The following is an 18,309-nucleotide window of genomic DNA, read 5'->3' as shown; positions in this document are numbered from 1 at the left end:
GTGTACGCATGAAACGCTCATCACCAGCCACCAGTCGTTCTTGATGCAGGTTTGCGCCATCTCGGTCGCACTACCAGCAAGCGCATTCTTTTAACGGCTGGAAGCCGATCGCCGTCACGTTAAGAACTCTGAAAAGAAAGAGGAAGAACAAGAACGCACTGAACACACAGCGAGCATCCAGTGCAAATGCGGGTTTAAATACTTCCTAACATCTGCAAGCGAACGTCGAACGCAGCTTCGTGGTCTCCATCCACTTGCTTGGCCGTGTGGATGCGGAGACTTGAGCCGTTGTTCAAACCTTCTTTTTTTTTTTTTCTCCGAGAAAGTATAGTACGTCTTCACAAATGGTTTCACCGTCCTACAGTGCGTTTCCGTTCGCTGCAATCCCAGGTTCAGTAATGGCGACTAGCCGGTGAAAAGAAAAGGAAAAAGAAAGTGGCTTACTAGGGCGCGCCATAAATAGCCAAGTACGTGCTAAACACGTGCGTTCGACTTACGTCCACCTCCAGGTACAGCGCCGGCGGCTAGCTTCAGTATCACGCTGCTGGTTATGAAAGAAGGCGCACGTTGCAGGCACCTGTACCGCGTTCCGGCCGGTTCTTCTTTTTTTTTTTTTCTTTTCTTTTTCATCGTTCGCTCGAACCGCTGACGACGGGAAGTCCCGCGACGACGGAGTTCGAAGACGTAATCGGCTGGCGCGTGCTCTCCCGTCGCCGTCGACGGGCGTCTTGCGGAGACAAAAGACGGCGTGGAGAGCGAGGGGAGGAGGTGTTGCTGTACTCCAAGCGCTCGCAACGCCGCTGCATTGGAAGCCCCAGCCCTGACAAGCAAAGTACAGGTAGCCGCCCCCCCCCCCCCCCCTTCTCCCAACTGCGGGGTAGGGGAGGTGGGGGGGGGGGGGGGTCGAAGCTGTCATAACGAGCCAACGCCGTCCTGCCAATTTGCGCGCCAGCCGCGCAAATTTAGCTGCTTTTGCACGTTCTGAACTCGGTAGTTTTTCGTATGAGCGCTCGTTCTAGTATTTTTTTTTTTTCATATTTTTACGGGTTACCGGGGCTCTGCAAGTAATGAAAGCGGTAACGAGGCTTTCGATGTTTGGTAATTCTTCGTTAGGACTGAAGATAGCAGCGCCTGATAAAATTGACCAGGGGCAATATTAATACACCCAACTTCAGCGATCACTGTTGCTTTATGATGACACCTAGCGCTGCAGTTACCTTCGGTTCGCTTCTGGGAAGTTTTGCTCGGTTTGACATCAGGTTTAGGCCAGGCGAAAAATATTTGCAGCATTGAATTCGTTTAAATGGTCGTTTGAATTAAAGAAGCCAGAGGGAGTGCACTCTAAGTGTCCACCTAGCGGACATCTCCATTTCGTGTGCTGCTGAAGTGCTGATCGACCAGGGCCGCCTGTCTGCTTCTGACGCCTACCGCAGCCCACCCAATCAGAACTTCAGCAGCAGACGAAATGGACATGTCCACTAAGTGCATACTTACAGAATAACCCCCCCCCCCCCTTTCCCCAGGCTGCCTATACAATATGTGTGCGAGTACGTCTATAAGAGCTGCCGCGTTTAGTTTGTAATTGCGTGCATTGTTGCCGGACCTGTAGCGTTTACCTATCGAGGGGCCGAAGCGTTAAGACCCAAGGCCTGTGTCACTCCTCGCAGTCAGCACAGCCTCAGTGGGGCAAGGACTGCTCGCTTCGAGCAGCGCAATGTCGGGGGAGTTTGACCGACGTTTCTGTACGAAAGCGGAACGCGAACGTATATACCGCCCCAAATTAACTTCGTGGCCCCTGGGGTCGATTTCCGTCTCATTGCTGCTTAGAAACAAACTTTGAGGGCTTATTGGGTGGAATTGGTGCTGCTCGCGCCCATCGAAACATTTCACCGACCGCGATGCTAAAGCGTCCGATCACGTGGCCACGGTGTGAATTTGCGGTTTTCAGTAGCCGCATTCCGGTGAGAGCGAAATGCTAGAACGCCCGTGTCTATTATACACGTGGAGGGACCTTATAAAGAACCCGAAGTATTCGGTAAGCTCTTCGCTGTGCCACAACTCTCAAAGTTCAGCTCCATATTGGGGTAGCTTTGGGCTTTCAGCTCTATTTGTTTATATATTTTTCTTATTTGCAAAATACTGCAGGCCCAAGTTAAGGCCCGTGCAGGAGGGATATCAAAGGTGTTATAAATATATATATATATATATATATATATATATATATATATATATATATATAGCGTGATGCATCATTAAGCACCGTATGACAATGACAATAACGCTCCAGACAATTTAAAGATAGCAAATTTAGGGAAAAACGATTCTTGAGTCGGCGGCAAGAAAAAAATAAAACACATACTTTGATAGTAGTGAAAACCAATCAGTTAACTATCAATGCTCAACCGACATATCAAGTGGATAATCCATTTGAACGAAGCCACTCGCACTTTCAAGGAATGATTTACTAGTCTCGCCAATGGACATTTCCGGCTGTGCTATATTATATAGCCTTGGCATCGGGCAGTGATGAATTTTCTTCTTCTTTCTTTCCCTCGACGTGCTTCGCTGAGCTCCCCGCGGGACCGAAACCTTACCCGCGCGACGATCCCTTTTGCCTCGAACGCCGTCGCTTCCGATTGGACGTGCTCGCGGTGCGTCGCACCCTTCTTACGTCACTCTGCGTTCGCCTCGTTACCCCCGGCCATGCGTCTTGGCTTGGGACTTCTTTCGCTTCTGGCACCCGGCTCGTCCCGACCTGCGGTTGCCCCGTCCTGTCAGGGACCTCCCAGCGTGGGACTTCGTGCCGCAATCTGGCTGTGCGTTTCTGCCGCGTACAGGTTGCACTATAGTAATATTTTTTTTATCATTGTTACTGTTATTCTTTCCTAGAAGAAAGCCGCGCGCACTCCTAATTAGCGAGCACGGAATGCCGAGTGAACGCGAACGTCTTTGCCGCGGAGCTCGGGTTGCTCGCTGCTCTGCGTAGAGTTCGCTGCTGAAACGTGGTAACGTTGTCTCTGAGGCACAAGCGTTTTGAAGGGCTAACATTGAATCACTTTGACTTAAAACAAAGAAAAGAAAATTACGCGTTTTACGTGCCAACACCACAATGCGATTATAAGGCACGCCGTAGTGCGGGGCTGCGGAATAGTTTTGACCACCTGTGGTTCTTTTAAGGTGCACTTAAATCAAAGCACGCGAGCGATTTTTCTTTCTTCTTATTCTTTTTTTTTTTTCAGTTCGCTCTCGTCATCGCGGCCGGGAATCGAAGGCGATACCTCGCAACGACATAGCCCCTGCTTTATACCGCGGGGGCTATGGTCTGGAGTGATAAATCATATATTTTCAAAATTATTTTCTATCATTTGGTTAAAAAAAGAAAGAGGGAGATGGGAGGGGTATAGTATACTACAGTGATTGACGACCTAACAGTGCTTTGGTAGATACACCACTGTCTAAGTAAGAGAGAACTTCTGTTAGTGTGCCTCGCAATTGTTTGCTGCTGGTTTCTGTGACGTCATGCTGGAAGCGAACTTCCTTCAATAGTGACGTCTCTCGGGAATCGTATTTTTGGAGCATGGAGACACAGACGGGAGGTGCTGGGCGCTTTTGCGGGCGGCTTGTACTCGCTTCTTATGGTAAGTTCGACTGGTTCCCACCGCTGTCCAACCAGGTTTTGCAGCGATGCGGGAGGCTCGAGGTTGGAGCCGGAGAAAACATGACCTAGCCGAACGTTACTATGTAGCTGCTTCCTGAACATGCGGAGTAGCCACGTGATCGAGATTCTGTCGGATCTCGGTCGACTTCTACAGCGCGGTTGGAGCTAGCGCCGCCATCTGGATGAGCGCTCTGAATCTGGAGCGCTCTGAATGAGCCAGGCGAGTTGTGCTGTGAGCACTCAACATTTCGACCAGACGAATGTAAGCCGCACCGCCCGAGAGCGCTCTGGAGCGCTCGAAAGCTATCAGTCGAATGTTTCATTGGGTTCTCACCGAGCGTAGTGAAGGAGATTGAGGTCAAGCTTTCCCTAATTTATTTAAATTCTTGCGGTGAAACCTGACCACCGGTACGTCAGAGTGACGTCACGGGTTTTAGAATGTCTCCTTGTATTTGGGCTGTTCTGACGCTAGAACAGTTATCTTTATACTTAAATAAAAAGAATAACGGACTAGCAAGTAGCATCGCATGTATTGTAGAATATTCTAGAAGGAGAATGGATAGTCAGCAGTCGATTTGACATTTCATACCCGCAATCATCGCACGAAAAACATGTGTGTATTGGATATTGTACGAACTGTTTCGTTAGGCAGGTTTGGTAATTGGCCGAGGAACGTTTTAAACAGGAGTTTGTAAGGGTGGCTTCTGACTTATCATGCTGCTGATAAAGGTGAGGCTAGTCTTTTCCATGGGTGTTACTATCTCGCAATCTAACTTTCTCCTCTGTGCGTGAGCGCATTTAATTCGAGTGCTTAGGGATAACCTTCATATTCGGTTTGTAGAACAAAGTGAAAAAATGAAAAAAAGGAAAGGCATGGGATCCGCCAAAGAAAGCATCTGTTTTTCCGCAATCGATACAACCACCTTCGAAAGGAAATATGTAGCGCACCATAGTGTTCAGCTGAATTTCAGGCTGTGTCTAAGTAACTTTTTTTGCGAATTCCGTGTTCCTAAAGCTTTTGCACTTGGCTGTAACTTACGCGGCTTCGTCTTTCTTTTTTTTTTATCTTTTGCTATCTTCATTGTCTTTCTGTCCCCCCATTTCCCTCATTGATCACCCTTCACCGAAATGCCGCGTACGTATGCGAAAGTCGTTCATCATCATCACCGCCACCACCACCATCATCGTCATCAACCTATTTTAAGTCCACTGCAGGACAAAGGCCTCTCCCTCCGTTCTCCAGTTACTCCTGTGTTGCGCTAACCGATTCCAACTTACGCCTGCGAATTTCTTAACTTCATGATGCTCAATTGAACGTTAGCGTAACTGGCCTCCTGGAAACTTGCTGTAGCTTCATTTTAAAAGGCACAGCGCGAAACAGAGGCACAGCATAGAGTGAAAGAAGCAAGTTCACCTGGCAGAGTACACAGAAGTTCCTTCTTTAGGAATTCCTGGTTCCGTGCTATGAAATTGTTCTCCCTGTTAAAGCTTTGCCCAGCTTCCTGAAACCTATTCCACAGAGCACCTCCTTTTTTTTTTTTAAGATGTCACAAGAAGGAAGTCTGCATGGAATAGGCTGTCTCCCAAATTGAAGCCATAAGACGCGTTATACGCGAGTGATCTCCGCTGCGGGAAACGGAAAGCGCGCGTTTGGATGAGCGCGTATGTACACTGGCAAGATTGTCGCAGGGTCTAGCTGTCTGTAACCTCTAGGTGGCACCGCGCACTGTCGGTGAGGCGAAACGATTCTTCTTGGCACGTGTGCCGTGTCCCTCGGCCACGAACCCGCGGGAAACTTTTCAGAGCATAAGCTTTCGAAAAGAAGGAGGAGGAGATGGCTTCGACGAGGGTGATCAAAGATGCGCGAGACAGGAGCATGTAGCAGGAGACGAGGCTTTGACTCCGTGCCATTGTCTTGGGACCGACGGTCTCGCTATATACTTTAACACTTCCATTTTTCCTTCTCCCCCTCCCCCGCCCTTTCTCGTTCTTTCTTCTTCAGCTGTAGATCTTTGCCCGCGTTTGCCTCCTCTCCTTTACGTCATTCGCGACCCTCGTGGGTCTCAAGAAAGCGGGCTTTCGCCGAGAGTCCGGGCCAAGAATGCCCCCCCCCCCCCCCTCCATCTTTTGTTGTTGTTCGTCGGTTTTCGCTGTTTCTTAATTCTTCACGTTGACAGCTCTAGATCGCTCTGTGCCCACGTGTTCTTTCGCTAGGCTTGTTGCACGGCCGTAGAGTCCTCCCCCTCGTTCGCCGTTCCGCGTTCGTCAGTGAACGTGTAACGCCTGTTGGGTTTCCGTCGCGTCTTTTCGGTGGTGTGGACGGAGACGCGCAGAGCGGTGTGCCTTCGAAGAGAGATCCCCCCTTGTCGAAGTACCTGAAGAAGTGGTTGCAGCCGGTGGAGCTTGTGAGTGCTTTTTTTTTGAAGAGCCCAGGAAAGAAAGGAGCCTGTGTGGGCGTCTCGGAAGAAAAGACAGAGAGGGAGAAACAGAAAAAAGGTTAGTTTAGGCGGCGTTTCGGCAAATGATTTCGCTCCCGTCGTCTACTTCTGCCGCCAAACAGAACGGCGCTTTCGAGGGGGTGGCCAGTCAGGCCAGTGGTCTCCGGTTTAGGTGCGAACATGAAGCGACGCGAAGAGGGAACGCTGAACTCTATTTCAGTCAGCAATAATTGGTTATGTGTGGATCCGAATTTAGAACGCGCATGTTGCGCCAGCTAGCGTTGTTGTTGAACATTTGGTCTCATAAGACGAAATTTTTCTTTATCCACGCGCACATGATCATATGTGTGCGCTTCTTTGAGTGGTGTAGTCTCCGTTTACTTCGAAGCCTAAGAGACCAGCGGTCAAGGAAAGGCATGAAAACAGTCTGCGCGCGCACTGACAGCCGCGTCTTAACCATTTGTCTCAGGGCGTCCTTCTGGACACCTTCCAATTTCCCCATTTTTCTGTCTTTCAGTCAATCGTGGAAAATTTCGGCCCCATTGTAGTCGAGAGAAGCCAGCTGAAGCCATCATGGGGGAATTGGACAACCCCAAGGAATTCGCAAGTGATGTCTAGAATAGCGTCCTCAGGTTTTACGTCGTTGTTATAGCGTGTCCCCATGTAGACCCGAGTGCGCCTAAGAAATCGAAGAAAAGGGTGCGTGCGGGTGTGTCACGGGCGTGTCATGTCTGTGTGTGTGTCATGTTCTTAAGCACTCAACATCGACATTCAAGCTGACGTGTGCAATTTTCACCGCGATATATGCAGCCTTTAAGTGTACCTGAATTACCGGATAAGGCTTAGCTGAATTTGCGGTCCTTCTACAAATAGTTTTCTTTTTTCTGTGGCCAGCTTCACAGATGAGAGTCGTTTTTGCTCGTCTTAGCCCGCGGACATCATCCATTCTTCAGTAGGGTGCCCATTAATGGCGGTGTTTGGTCTTTGCTGTGGCAATAAGAGGCCTTTCTCCCCCCAGGGTGGATTGTGAGGCTGTGCTGACAGTAACGGATTTGGGAGTGCGGATATTTGCTTATGCGATTTGTGGAAAGCTTATGGATGTTCTTCCTTAAAGTCCATGGATTGCCATAGACAGCCTGCTGATCTTTGCCCAGCCGTGCACTTTTTTTGTGGACTATAGTGTGAGCATAGAATTTAAAAAATTGAAAACGAAAAAGCGAACCCTTTGGAAGGCTGTATACCATCAACAGACCAAAGGAAGTAAACTTGTTACCGACCGTGACTCCGTAGATAGTACTCTTCTTGCGCACAAAAGGGCAAGTGTCTTCGTCATCATTATAGTCAGCATTTATGTCCAGTATGTCCATGCATTACACGTTGTATGTCATGTAGTATCCACTACATGGTGAAGGCGACGCCAGCACGATGCAGCTATCGTCATCTTACCATTGTCTTCCGCCAGGTCGCCAAATACCATGTGTGTCAGCTAACATTAGTCACAGTCTTCAAAAAAAAAAAAGATTTAGGAGACATGGTGCTAGATAAGATAAGACGGACGTTGTCCGTTCCTCAGATGCCTGGCAGCCAAACATGATAAGTCTTAAAATTGTATCTCGCACTGTGCTTTCTAAATAATTTTTTTTTCCATTGAACAGCTGGGATAACGTTAGCTTAAACACCCTATATATCTTGTTCCTACAAATTTCCCGAATTTCGCCACACCACGTAATTCTCTACCGTCCTCGATTCTGTTTTCCTTCCCTTAGCACCGCCGTCCTGCTAGTCTAGTAGAAGACCGGTTATCCGATCTACGCATTACGCGGTCTCCTGAATTAAATTTCTTCTTCTTAACCTCAAATAGAATATGAGCTATTCACTCTTTTATCGACACCACCGTCTTTCTGTCTCTTAGCTTTAATCTTGATCTTGCAATCTTGCAATTTGTAAGTGACGCCGAGGTGCAATATGCAGTCCTACTTCTGCAGCTCATTTGAACTCGTACTTATTTTTGTTCTTATTCTAACCACGGCCGCAAAACGTCGTTCTTCCTTGTTTGATCAGCTGCAGCCGCTTCTAAAACGCAACTGTGCCTTCGTAGAGAACAAAGTATGCGTAGCAGCGCATCCATGCAACCGAGTTGTCTAGAGTAGAGACATGGGCATGTTGGTAGCTCAGGTTTAAAATAAGAACAGCGTGAGAGACAGGGACAAACGAAGAAAGACGCACACACATCGCTGTTGCGTCTCATTCTTCGTTTGTCCCCGTCTCTCCCGCTGTTCTTATTTTAAAAACCGAGCTGGTCGGTGCCCTATAGAAAGGGAGGCCGGTCGACGCACGTTCGCACTTTGCCTGGACAACTTCGTGAGTCGCGATATAGCTGGAACGGCAGCAGTAATGTGCCATTTAAGTTGTTCTTTTAACGTGTTCTGCGAGCACGATTGCCTTGCGTTTTATTTGACCTGTCGAAATATGGATTCTAGAAGAGTTGATTGTTGGGCTAGTTGGTTTTCCATAAATGAAGTAGTAACTTAGCGCGATAAAAACCACAGAGATGAGAAAGGTGGACAAAGGCAAGTGCTTCTCTTTGTCCACCTTTCTCGCCTCTGTGGGTTTTATCGCGCTAAGTTACTGCTTCAATTGTCGAAATATGAGCTGGAAGGGCAGAAGTACTCTGTCGGTCAGTCATTCAGTCCCAAAGTCTTAGCGACTTGGTCATTCAGGCGGTTGGTTGGTCAGCTACAATATAATGCAATATGTATACAATTATTATTGCCTTAATACACAGGAATCAGTTTTCTAGTAAGTGTGAAAATCAAGCGCTTGTTGGCACACCCATTCTTAAAGAAACCTCGTCACCAATAACATTGAAGAAATACTGGGCCATTAAGGAGTTTTAGAAATCGCGTACTTAATTAAGTGGCTTGGCGAATCCAAGACTGAAATTTCGCTTGGGTTGTTTTGTTTCTGATTTGCTTTGTACGCCCTGCCGCGATAGGTTTCCCGACGTCGGATCCCCTATCTTTAAGCTAGCCCGCTAACTCAGCAGGAGAAAAATTAAAATTGGAACATTGCTTCTTTTACCGCAGGAATGCTAATTTAGGATGAAACTGTCGATAGCAACGTGTCGGCGGCAAGTGAAAGCGAATGCAGATGGTTGCTTCGTCTTCCGTCGTTACCTGTGGGACAAGTCCTCCTTAGAAGTTTTTTTGTTTTCTTAGCACACACTTCCTTTTTTCCCCAGTTTCAGAACAATCGTTCGTACGATCCGACCGTAGCAATGTGACCGTGTCAACGTATCGCATAATACGCATAGCTCGGAATCGAGATGACCACTGGCGCCCTTGGCACGTTCTGTTTGGCGGCCGAGAAGGAGGGAGTGGGGCAGGAGCGAACGATGGACCGGAAGCTATTGCCACCTGATCTCGCGGTATACACGCGGCCCTTGGTGCGCGACAGTCGCAGAGAAGCGGCGTCGCCGAGGCGAGTCCCCAGTCTCCGGCTGCATTTCCCCGGGCGCTGCTGTCCGCGTGGTTTCGCGACCGGCCGCCATGCCCTACCAGCGCCGGCGCAGTTCCATCTGCGACCTGGAGGCCGTGGAGGCCGTCTGCTCCGCCGTGGTGAGAAACAGACCGCCGTCAGAGCGGAGACGGTTAACGCAGAGTAGTAGTAGTAGTAGTAGTAGTAGTAGTAGTAGTAGTAGTAGTAGTAGTAGTAGTAGTAGCAATAATAATAATAATAATAATAATAATAATATAAAATACATGAGCTGACAAGGAGTCTCAGTAGCGCTCGTTCTTGTCTGTTTGGTGTTTGTGTGTATCAGTTTATTGATTGATTTCCGTTGCTAAGTATAATGATGACACTGTGGCCTCAGTTTGACGGAGTGACGAGGCAAGAGAAACCTTTTCTTTCTTTTCTTTTTTTGCGCTTACTTTTCCTAAGCAGAGATGCGTACATCGTGGAGCTAAAGAGAACGGAAAAACGAGGAAGAAAGAAAGAAATAGAAAAGAAAGAGCAGATAAAATGCGGGCGCGACCACAAATTTCAAGCCGTAGTTTGAGCACAGCTGTTTCCTTGCAACCACTGTCAGCTCGACTTTACTTATTTTTTCTCGGCATTACTTCTCGCCGCTTTTCGTGCAACTGTTCGTTATCGCCGCCATATAATAGCTTGTGATTACCGACTTGCGATTGCCATTACCGACGTCTGGGTGTACGTCTAGATTACGTTTTCGTTCGAGGGGATGAGATCCCATAACTTGCGTATCTGATTTGATGCTTCGTCGGTTACTGTATTCTGGTATTCTTATTTGTCATTCATGTTTTATAGCGCGAACACTGCCGAGGGGAACAACCGCAACCAATTAATTAAACTAGCGGCCCGGTGGTATATTTTTGTGTAGTACTATGGCACGTGTTCGAACGGGGACATAGTGTTTTATGATCACCGTCATGTCGTTAACAGTCAATATGGAGGTACTGTAACAACCTGTGGTTTACTCAACGTTGCTGTCATATGTTCGGCTGTCAGATTTTTAGTATAATAAATGCCCGCGGCACGCGACCTGCGCTATCGCAAATGACGCAGGATTAGGTTAGGTTAGCTGTACCCTTCATTTTTCGTTCTTTCTTTCTTTTTCAAAGTCCACCAGTCTGCTAAGGGCACAACGAAGCCGTAGAAGCGCGATCATTGAATTTACGCTGGGAACGTTAATGCCCGTCACAGGCAATTTCTGTCGTTTAGGCGCTTTCTAAAAACATTAGCTCACCATTGTTTTATAATTTTAACTAGTATGCACGCTAAGGGAATTTAGAAATGCTTGAGAGAGAAACAAGCTTTACTTGTCTGCGAGCGTCCGTTCAGCTCAAATTAAGGAATGAAGTTCGCATCATTATTATTATTATTATTATTATTATTATTATTATTATTATTATTATTATTATTATTATTATTATTATTATTATTCCTTTTTTTGCTGCATGATTACGTCATAAGAATCGTTTGCCGTCCTTATTCTACTTGGGCCAATCGCACCACTGCAATACACGGCACGATTTTGTCGAGTCTCTCAAGGCTCGACTTCCGAATTAGCGCGACTCTGGTAATTCGGTTAGGCGGGATTATGGGTGGTCACTTGATTTGCGAAGCGATGTCACGTTACGAGCACAAAATCGTACGTGGGCAACACGCCAGCATCTGTGATGTCGGCGTCGGCGCACTCTCTATCTCATTTTTGAGTCACGGCGACGTTTCGCAAATGTTTATTGAACCTACGTATAAGGGGTAAGCGCCATCACCGACATCGGTGGAATCGAAGCGGAGGGCTGGGAGTGCGAGGTTCGTTTGATGGAGAGGAGGTGGGAAGGGGGAGGGGGGGCAAACACTGCGCAGAGAGAGTCCAGAGTTTGCCTTAGCAGAGGAACTATCGGAGGCACGGAGCGGCAGCTTCGCCGTGCTGCTTGCGCAGCTGCGCAGTTCGACAAACGGCGGCGACGACTGCTTGCAGCTGCGAGCACTGCCGCAGTACCGCCTCGCTTGTCTTTCCCGGATGCGCGCGCGCAGGGAGGACGAGTGTGTCGTCAACTGTGCCGTTGCGACAGCCCCCAACGAGAAAGAAAAAAAAAAAGTTTAGACGAATGAAGTGCTTGACTGACGTCAACTGCGCGAGCAGCGGGGGAAAGAAAAACGAGAAACGTAACAGGCCCTCCTCGCGCAGGCAGCGTTCGGTTTCAACACGTAGCAGCAGCAGCAGCAGCAGCAGCAGCAGCAGAGGTGGGGCAGCAAACAGCACTTACGACCGGCGGCTTTTGGGCTATCTGCGTTGCGCGCGCCCGTGCACTGAATAAGAAGCGCTTGCGAGGCGTTGCCGTCTGCTTTCGTCGCTCAGAACGAAGGGTTAGCGCCCGGTACGTGCACTTACTTTCCCGGAGTAAAAGGGTGCACTGCTGTTAAATCCGTGGAGCAGGCGTGTGGAGCAGGCGAAACACTGTTACTAGGCGCTCTTTATTTCTTTTCGGTTTGGAAGCAAAACGTTGGGTTTCTCGGCTCCGTTCCCTGTTCACTCGCCAGAGTATATGTTCGTGGTGTGTTCTGTTACGGAAAGCAAGCGCCGGGAAAGGTCGCACTTTTTTGGTAGCCACATCTCCGAGCCTTGAGGCTTCCACATTGGTAATACCTACTGCCAGATACATCCACAACCACTCTTTACGTGACGTTATATTACGACGCAAGCGGACGTCTAACTTATTAACTCGATGGCGTTAAGGGCCCCGTGTTGCACAAAATCTGGTGTCGGCGGCGTACGTTGTCCGTTAGAGAAAAATCGTCCCGAACCACGCAGGCTCCCCACGCGGCGCATAGGCATTGCGGAACTAATTTAAATTACTGAAAGTAAAATGCGTAAGAAAATTCGTAAAATGCGACTTACACACAACCTACGCACATATGGCAGCGTCGAATTCTAATTTGAATATGCGAGATAACATAATTCTGTTACGCAGAAATACACAAAATCATTGTACAGCTGCAGTTTTCTCGGTCCCTTGCAGCACCATCCAGGTGGCTCTTGCCTCCGCGGCAGCGACGGCTCCCGCTGTGAACCGGGGAGAGAGAAAAACAAGAACCAGAAAGCTCGCCTCCGTGCATAGCTTTCGCCGCCAGCGTTTGCAGGAAAACATTACGGTTACATAAGCTGCAGTTGCCGGGAAGCGTGAAAAGCAGTCGGAAATCTTTTGAGTGCTATCGCGTTCCACACCTAAAGGCAAAGCTTAAGCGTCCTCCAAGTTATCTCAACAGGATACACGGGCGACACCTAACACCATCTTTTCTTTGTTTAAAGCATGGCTTTGCTTGACAGCGTGGACCTTCCTACGTAGAGGGCGTCTTGTCACGTGACGCGAGGACCCGGAAGATATGTAGATCGAAGTATTTGGCAGTGCACTTTTTTCGCACTGCAGCGCAACGAGAGATAGGGATAACAGCGTTCATTTCTAACGCGTACTGATCGCGCAATGTCGAAATACTTCCCAGTAAGAAAGCTGAGATGTTGTACACAGCTCTCCTCAAGGCCGATACGCCAGCGATAATGTTGGAGGCACACAACACGAAGGCAACGTTTACTGCCGAGCCATTTCTTTTGGTGAGGCGTCCAAACACAACATCGATCCGGTTCAAACGGGTCACATGCGTGCAGACATGTCGCGATGCATTGTCAGCCGTTTTGCATTTGCATTGGAGGCGGGTCTCTTGTCGACGTCTGTTCTCCACCTCGTCCCGCTGGGTCGCTGTGCTCGGCGGCATTTCGAGCTGCGTTCACGCTTCGCTTCGAGCGACAGTGGCGCATGACTAAGGCGCGGAGAATGCGTGCACAGTGATCCCGGAATCGCATACCGTCCATTGAATGCATTCGTGTCTTCGGAATTTGTAAACACAGAGACCCTGCCTTACTCGCAGACTCACACTAGCGAAGAGCAAATCGGAAAAGCTTTGCAAGAGAGCGTGAGTGATAGCAGGCAAAATGCGAAAATCTTCCAAGGCGAAAATCCACAGGACAACGAGTTGGAGGCGGCACTGCAGGGCCTGAAGAAGGACAGCAGCATCGTCGTCCTCCTAGCTGACAGCTGTCGTCATCGGCTGAGCCGACTATACTACACGAAAGCAGAAGACCTTGTCGACGGGGAAGCACGCACTAATATCAATATCCCGCCTCGCAGATCCAAACCCAGATGAACAAAATTCTCTCGAGTTTTCAAGCAACATCCCGAATACAAAGCTCTCTGCATGCAGAAACTGCTCCGCCCCAAGCTTCTACAAGGCGCCTTCGTCGCGAATTTCCCAATTGTTATAAATATTTATGTGGTTTTGCGTGCGCATAGTCAAATCGGGTCTACACTAAAACCTCCTTATAACGAAGTTGAAAGGGGAACTGCAATTACTTGGTTATGCCTATTATTGTATGTACTGCACTATGAATCTCTATGAGGAGTTCAAGGGCAATTTGACTTACTTTGTTTTATTATATATCATTTTCTTATAACGAGGTTATACTGTAGTTACGATTGCTTATCAGTAACGATGGACTGCATACCAAAAGAGTCAAGGACACGGCCTTGCAAGCTTATATAATATTTTCTGTGTCGAAATGGCCCAAATACGAAGAAATACCTTGAAATATGTGAGAGAGAGCAAAGGAAAGGAGATTAACTGTATAGGCTTTATCAGCTTTGCTACATTACTTGTGGGGGTAAGTGAGGGGAGAGTGAAAGAGAAAAAGGAGGTGAGTTTACATTACCGGCCTGCACTAGGCGATGCCTAGGCTGTCGCGTCACAGTAAGCTATCGGCTCCGTAGTCTTGGCGCCAGATTCGAAATAGGATTGTCTGCCTTCACAAAATTCTATATAGAGTAATAATAAAGTTTTCCCGAGAAATAAGTGAAAATGGAGTTCTGAAGTTTACAGTTTAACCTTCGAAATTGATTCGCTGCTGTTCTTTAATGCTCCTGTAAGGCCTTCTTTTTAGCAATGTGTTTTTTTCTTTTTTCCTTGTAGCCCGTTCATCTTCGTTGTTGTGGAACCCTTCTCCTTTATTATCGAAGCTATACCGGTTAATTATTGTTCGCCTATCCCCTCAAGTTCTTATTTTACTTGCTGTTTTGTTCCTGGCGACCTGGCAGTCATTTTGATGTTGCAGACCATTTAGTTGTCAAACATTTAATATTCTCGCAGTTAGTAAACAACATCAACAGATGCTCGTTTGTCCCTGAAGAGCTGGTAACGGCTTTGGAATGTGAACACCGCCAGTTAATATGTTTGTCGACAACCATCACGCGTGTGGAGGTTGACTCGGCATCTCATCTTGGAGGCATTGAGGGGATGTGTCTGGCAGCACCCGAGCGTTTGTACCACTCAGTGTCCGACCGCCTCATTTTCCTTCCTTGCGATGTAACCTTGTCGTTCGCATATCCCTTCGTACAGTGTTATGCCCTGTACAGTCTCGTTTATTTATTTATATATATATACTTCCAATCGCGATATCCTACCACGTCGCCTTTCTTCTTTCGCGTGTTCCTCTGACACATTCGTTCTTGCGCCTCTGTCCTCCGCACTCCCACGGGACTCGCTCGGGCTGGGCTTTTGTTTTCGTCTCCAGCGTGGAACAACACCGACGCGTATCACGGTGACACGTCCGCGCTGCCTCGACAGCGCGCGTGCAGAAAGACGCCGGAGACAAGAGCGGGCCGGGCACGCGCGTAACGTTGACGCGTGCGGCAACCTGCCGCGTCGTTTTTGCGGCACGCGCATAATGGATTCCCGCTCCGACCCGGGCGCGCGCCGTCACGCCGCGCTATATGCAGGACCGACCGACTGATCCGATCCAATCCAATCCGGCGGGATCCGATGCCCCGCGCTATCGCTTGCTCCGACTTCAAATTAGATTGCCTTGGATTCGTTTTATTGTTTTTTTTTATGGTGCGTGTAACAAAAGCGCCCAAGGCGCGCTCTTCCCTGCGGTGTTGTGCGTGTACGTGTATGTGTGTTTCTGTGTTTGGCATCTCGGGAAGGAGCGACCTCGAAGGATCTCTAAGCGAGATTGACTGGGACGGCCATCGTTTCGGCTTCGCGACGGCCACCGAGGTCTCGCGTGCGCTTCCGGCCGGCGTTGCACAAACGATACGTAGAGGAGTGTGAACTGTATCTTTGTCGAAAAGGAAACAGTCGCGGTGCGAGGACAAAAGACCAAGAGGTGTCGTCTGGCGCGCTAAGCGCAAAGTAAATATCCGGTTCTCCGCTATCCTACGCGGCAAGTGAGGTTTTAGCGTTGGCGGAGAGGGGACGGAGGGAGTGGGGGTGAAATGGGTATAGCCATGTCGGGCGTAGCCTTTACGTTCTCCAATCGATATCGATTAACGGCAGCTATCCCTCATATGACCAGAATCCCGGGAGAAGCAAAAAAGAAAAGGAAAAGAAAGAAAAACTTAGTAGGAGGCGTGTATATAGTAACAGAGAAGTGGAGGCGACTTATCGATTTCGGCGCGGTTCCGCCCGGATTGGAGCGCATTCCATCAGACGAAAGTGGTCACCGTGTACGGCTCGAAGCTTACGCATTGTGTAAGCCTCAGGAGCTGCAGCTGTTGCAGGCCGTTTGTTTACTCTTCGGGGCGGTCGAAGATGTCGCTTGTTGGCTGAAAGCCGTAGGTGTTTTCTGCCGGTATACGCAGTAGGGCACGCCAGTTTTTTTATCGGTTCGTGCCAAAGTCGAACTAAGAGACGAATATAAATAACCGGGATGTCTAACAGGCGTCACCATGCAGTTGGCAACAAATATTTTCGTATGACGTAATAGTTCAGCGAAAACCCGCAAGGTGGAGAACTAATCAATTAAGGTAAAATGAGACATCCACTCGTAGCAATTGCTACGAAGGAAATCCATACGGGTTCCTCGAAAGAAAAGCCTCGCAGTTGAAGAAAAATGCGTCCTGTTCCGTAACTCGAACCCGGAACCCACCGCCTTTTCGGGGCAGCCACTGTACCATCTGAGCTAACCCAATTTTTCTTCAACTTACACGAATTTTTATTCGACTGCGAAGCTTTTCTTCCGAGGAACCCGTATGGGTTTCCTTTGTAGCAATTGCTACGATTGGGTGGATGTCTCATTTTCCCTTTATTAAATAGTTTCGTATCGTGGGAACTGAGGAAACTTTAAGTTTCCTAGCAGTTTGTGACCGGGGGGCCGGGGTATAGGACCGTAGAAGGCTGTATACTTACACACACAAGTACACACGCTGGAAATGCTAATATGAGAGTACGGATACCTAGGCTGCGGAAGTAACAATTCAGTTTTTTTCTCGCGTCCTGCCGTTCGTAAATTTTTTGACACAAACTGCACGTGACTAAAGGCACAGAACTTTATGGCCGAAAATTAGGCGCTGCCGCCGTTTAAGGAGCGTGGTTATTTTGGGTCGAAGCGCGTGGATTTGTAAGCAATTTGGCGTGGTTTGATTGATAAGTCTTATTGTGGCTTCTGTCGTTCTTTGAGGTTCAGTCGTGTTCCGACCTGGCCTTGGAACGGGGAACTAGAGTGATGAAATTTTTTGTAATCGCAACTAATTCGTTTTATAGCGTGATTTCTTAACGCGTAGATTAATCTACAGTTGATGTCAGAGAATATTAACTCTGCAGTAACATACACCAGGGGAAATTTATTTTTGGTATCCTAAGCAACGATTTCTGCTCGTAATGTGCTCAAAACTATCCAGTACAACAAAAATAGACTAAATAAGGCTATAAACATTGCCATGGGACTACTTATGCGATGACAAATTTGATTTTATTTGAGAAGTTTAACTCGGGAAACTCCTATGAGGTTGCTGCTCGAAGGAGCGCCTGGATAATGTTTCGTTTTGTTTTCTTTCACTGATGACGCATGCCTACTGCGGGGAATTGGCCAAGGTTCATATGGTATTAGGAAAGAAATTGACCTGTTGCAAATACCAAGAGAAAGTTTCGGGTAGCAATCAAGGAAATATACCGTACGAAAAACTTTAATAGAAGTTTTTCGGCTGAAAATCGGCTTGAAGCAGCCAAAAAATCCTCTGCGATTGAGCAAGCGTCCCTTTGACAGTGTCTAAGAGAGGAGGCTCCCAGAGAAAGAAATGTCCTGAATGGAAATATTTCGGCCAACTTATATAAACCGTGTTTCTAAAATGCTTTTTCTTAAGGGTCTAGAACGGTGGCAGAATAAGAAAAGAAAGGCTCGATCGTCTCATCTTCTCCGCATATTGGAAACTGAGAGGAGGGTGCCAGGCGAGCCTTGTGACGATGAAAGTTTAAGACTGGTATCCAGTGGCGTAATCTGGTAAAAGTTCCTTCTGTTCTGTCTCTTCTTCTTCTTCTCCGTATTATTATTATTATTATTATTATTATTATTATTATTATTATTATTAATTTAAACATATAAAATACCACGAAGGCATACAGAGGCAGGCTAGCAGATAAAGCAAAAAAAAAAAAAAAAACAGGGAGAGGGAGGGGAAGGCCCACCACAACGCACTAAATCACACACAGAGTACCAGTATTACAGACGAGACTCTAATCTCGCTGTTGACAAGTTGGTACATATATAGTTGCAAGCTCTCGTGGATGGGTGTATAGGTATCCCTCTTAATGAGATTTGAATGGTTGAAAGTAAGGTCCGAGTCCAGCCGGGTCAAGGCA

At 47.8% G+C, this 18,309-nt stretch overlaps 1 protein-coding gene and 1 long non-coding RNA gene across 10 annotated transcripts in view; one reads left to right on the top strand and one right to left on the bottom strand.

Moving 5' to 3' along the window:
* LOC126527122 (adenosylhomocysteinase-like 1) overlaps positions 1-18,309 on the top strand; it is a 270,192-nt gene that overhangs the window by 151,629 nt on the left and 100,254 nt on the right. The window contains exon 1 of one of the 9 annotated variants that reach the window (XM_050174869.3): positions 9,599-9,713. The exons of the other annotated variants lie outside the window; for them this stretch is intronic. Coding sequence (XP_050030826.1) covers positions 9,645-9,713 — 69 coding nt within the window. The 5' untranslated portion in view covers positions 9,599-9,644. Of the gene's footprint in view, positions 1-9,598; positions 9,714-18,309 lie in introns of those variants that run through there. 9 annotated transcript variants of the gene reach the window in all.
* On the bottom strand, positions 177-853 carry LOC140213146 (uncharacterized). The gene is made up of 2 exons (XR_011890121.1): positions 498-853; positions 177-405 (listed from the first exon to the last, which is right to left on the bottom strand). It is a non-coding gene; the product is annotated as an uncharacterized lncRNA (long non-coding RNA).

This window comes from Dermacentor andersoni, chromosome 9 (assembly GCF_023375885.2).
Source record: "Dermacentor andersoni chromosome 9, qqDerAnde1_hic_scaffold, whole genome shotgun sequence".
NCBI lineage: Eukaryota > Metazoa > Arthropoda > Arachnida > Ixodida > Ixodidae > Dermacentor > Dermacentor andersoni.
Note: the sequence above shows the minus strand (reverse complement) of the source record. Positions and strands in the feature narration are given on the sequence as shown.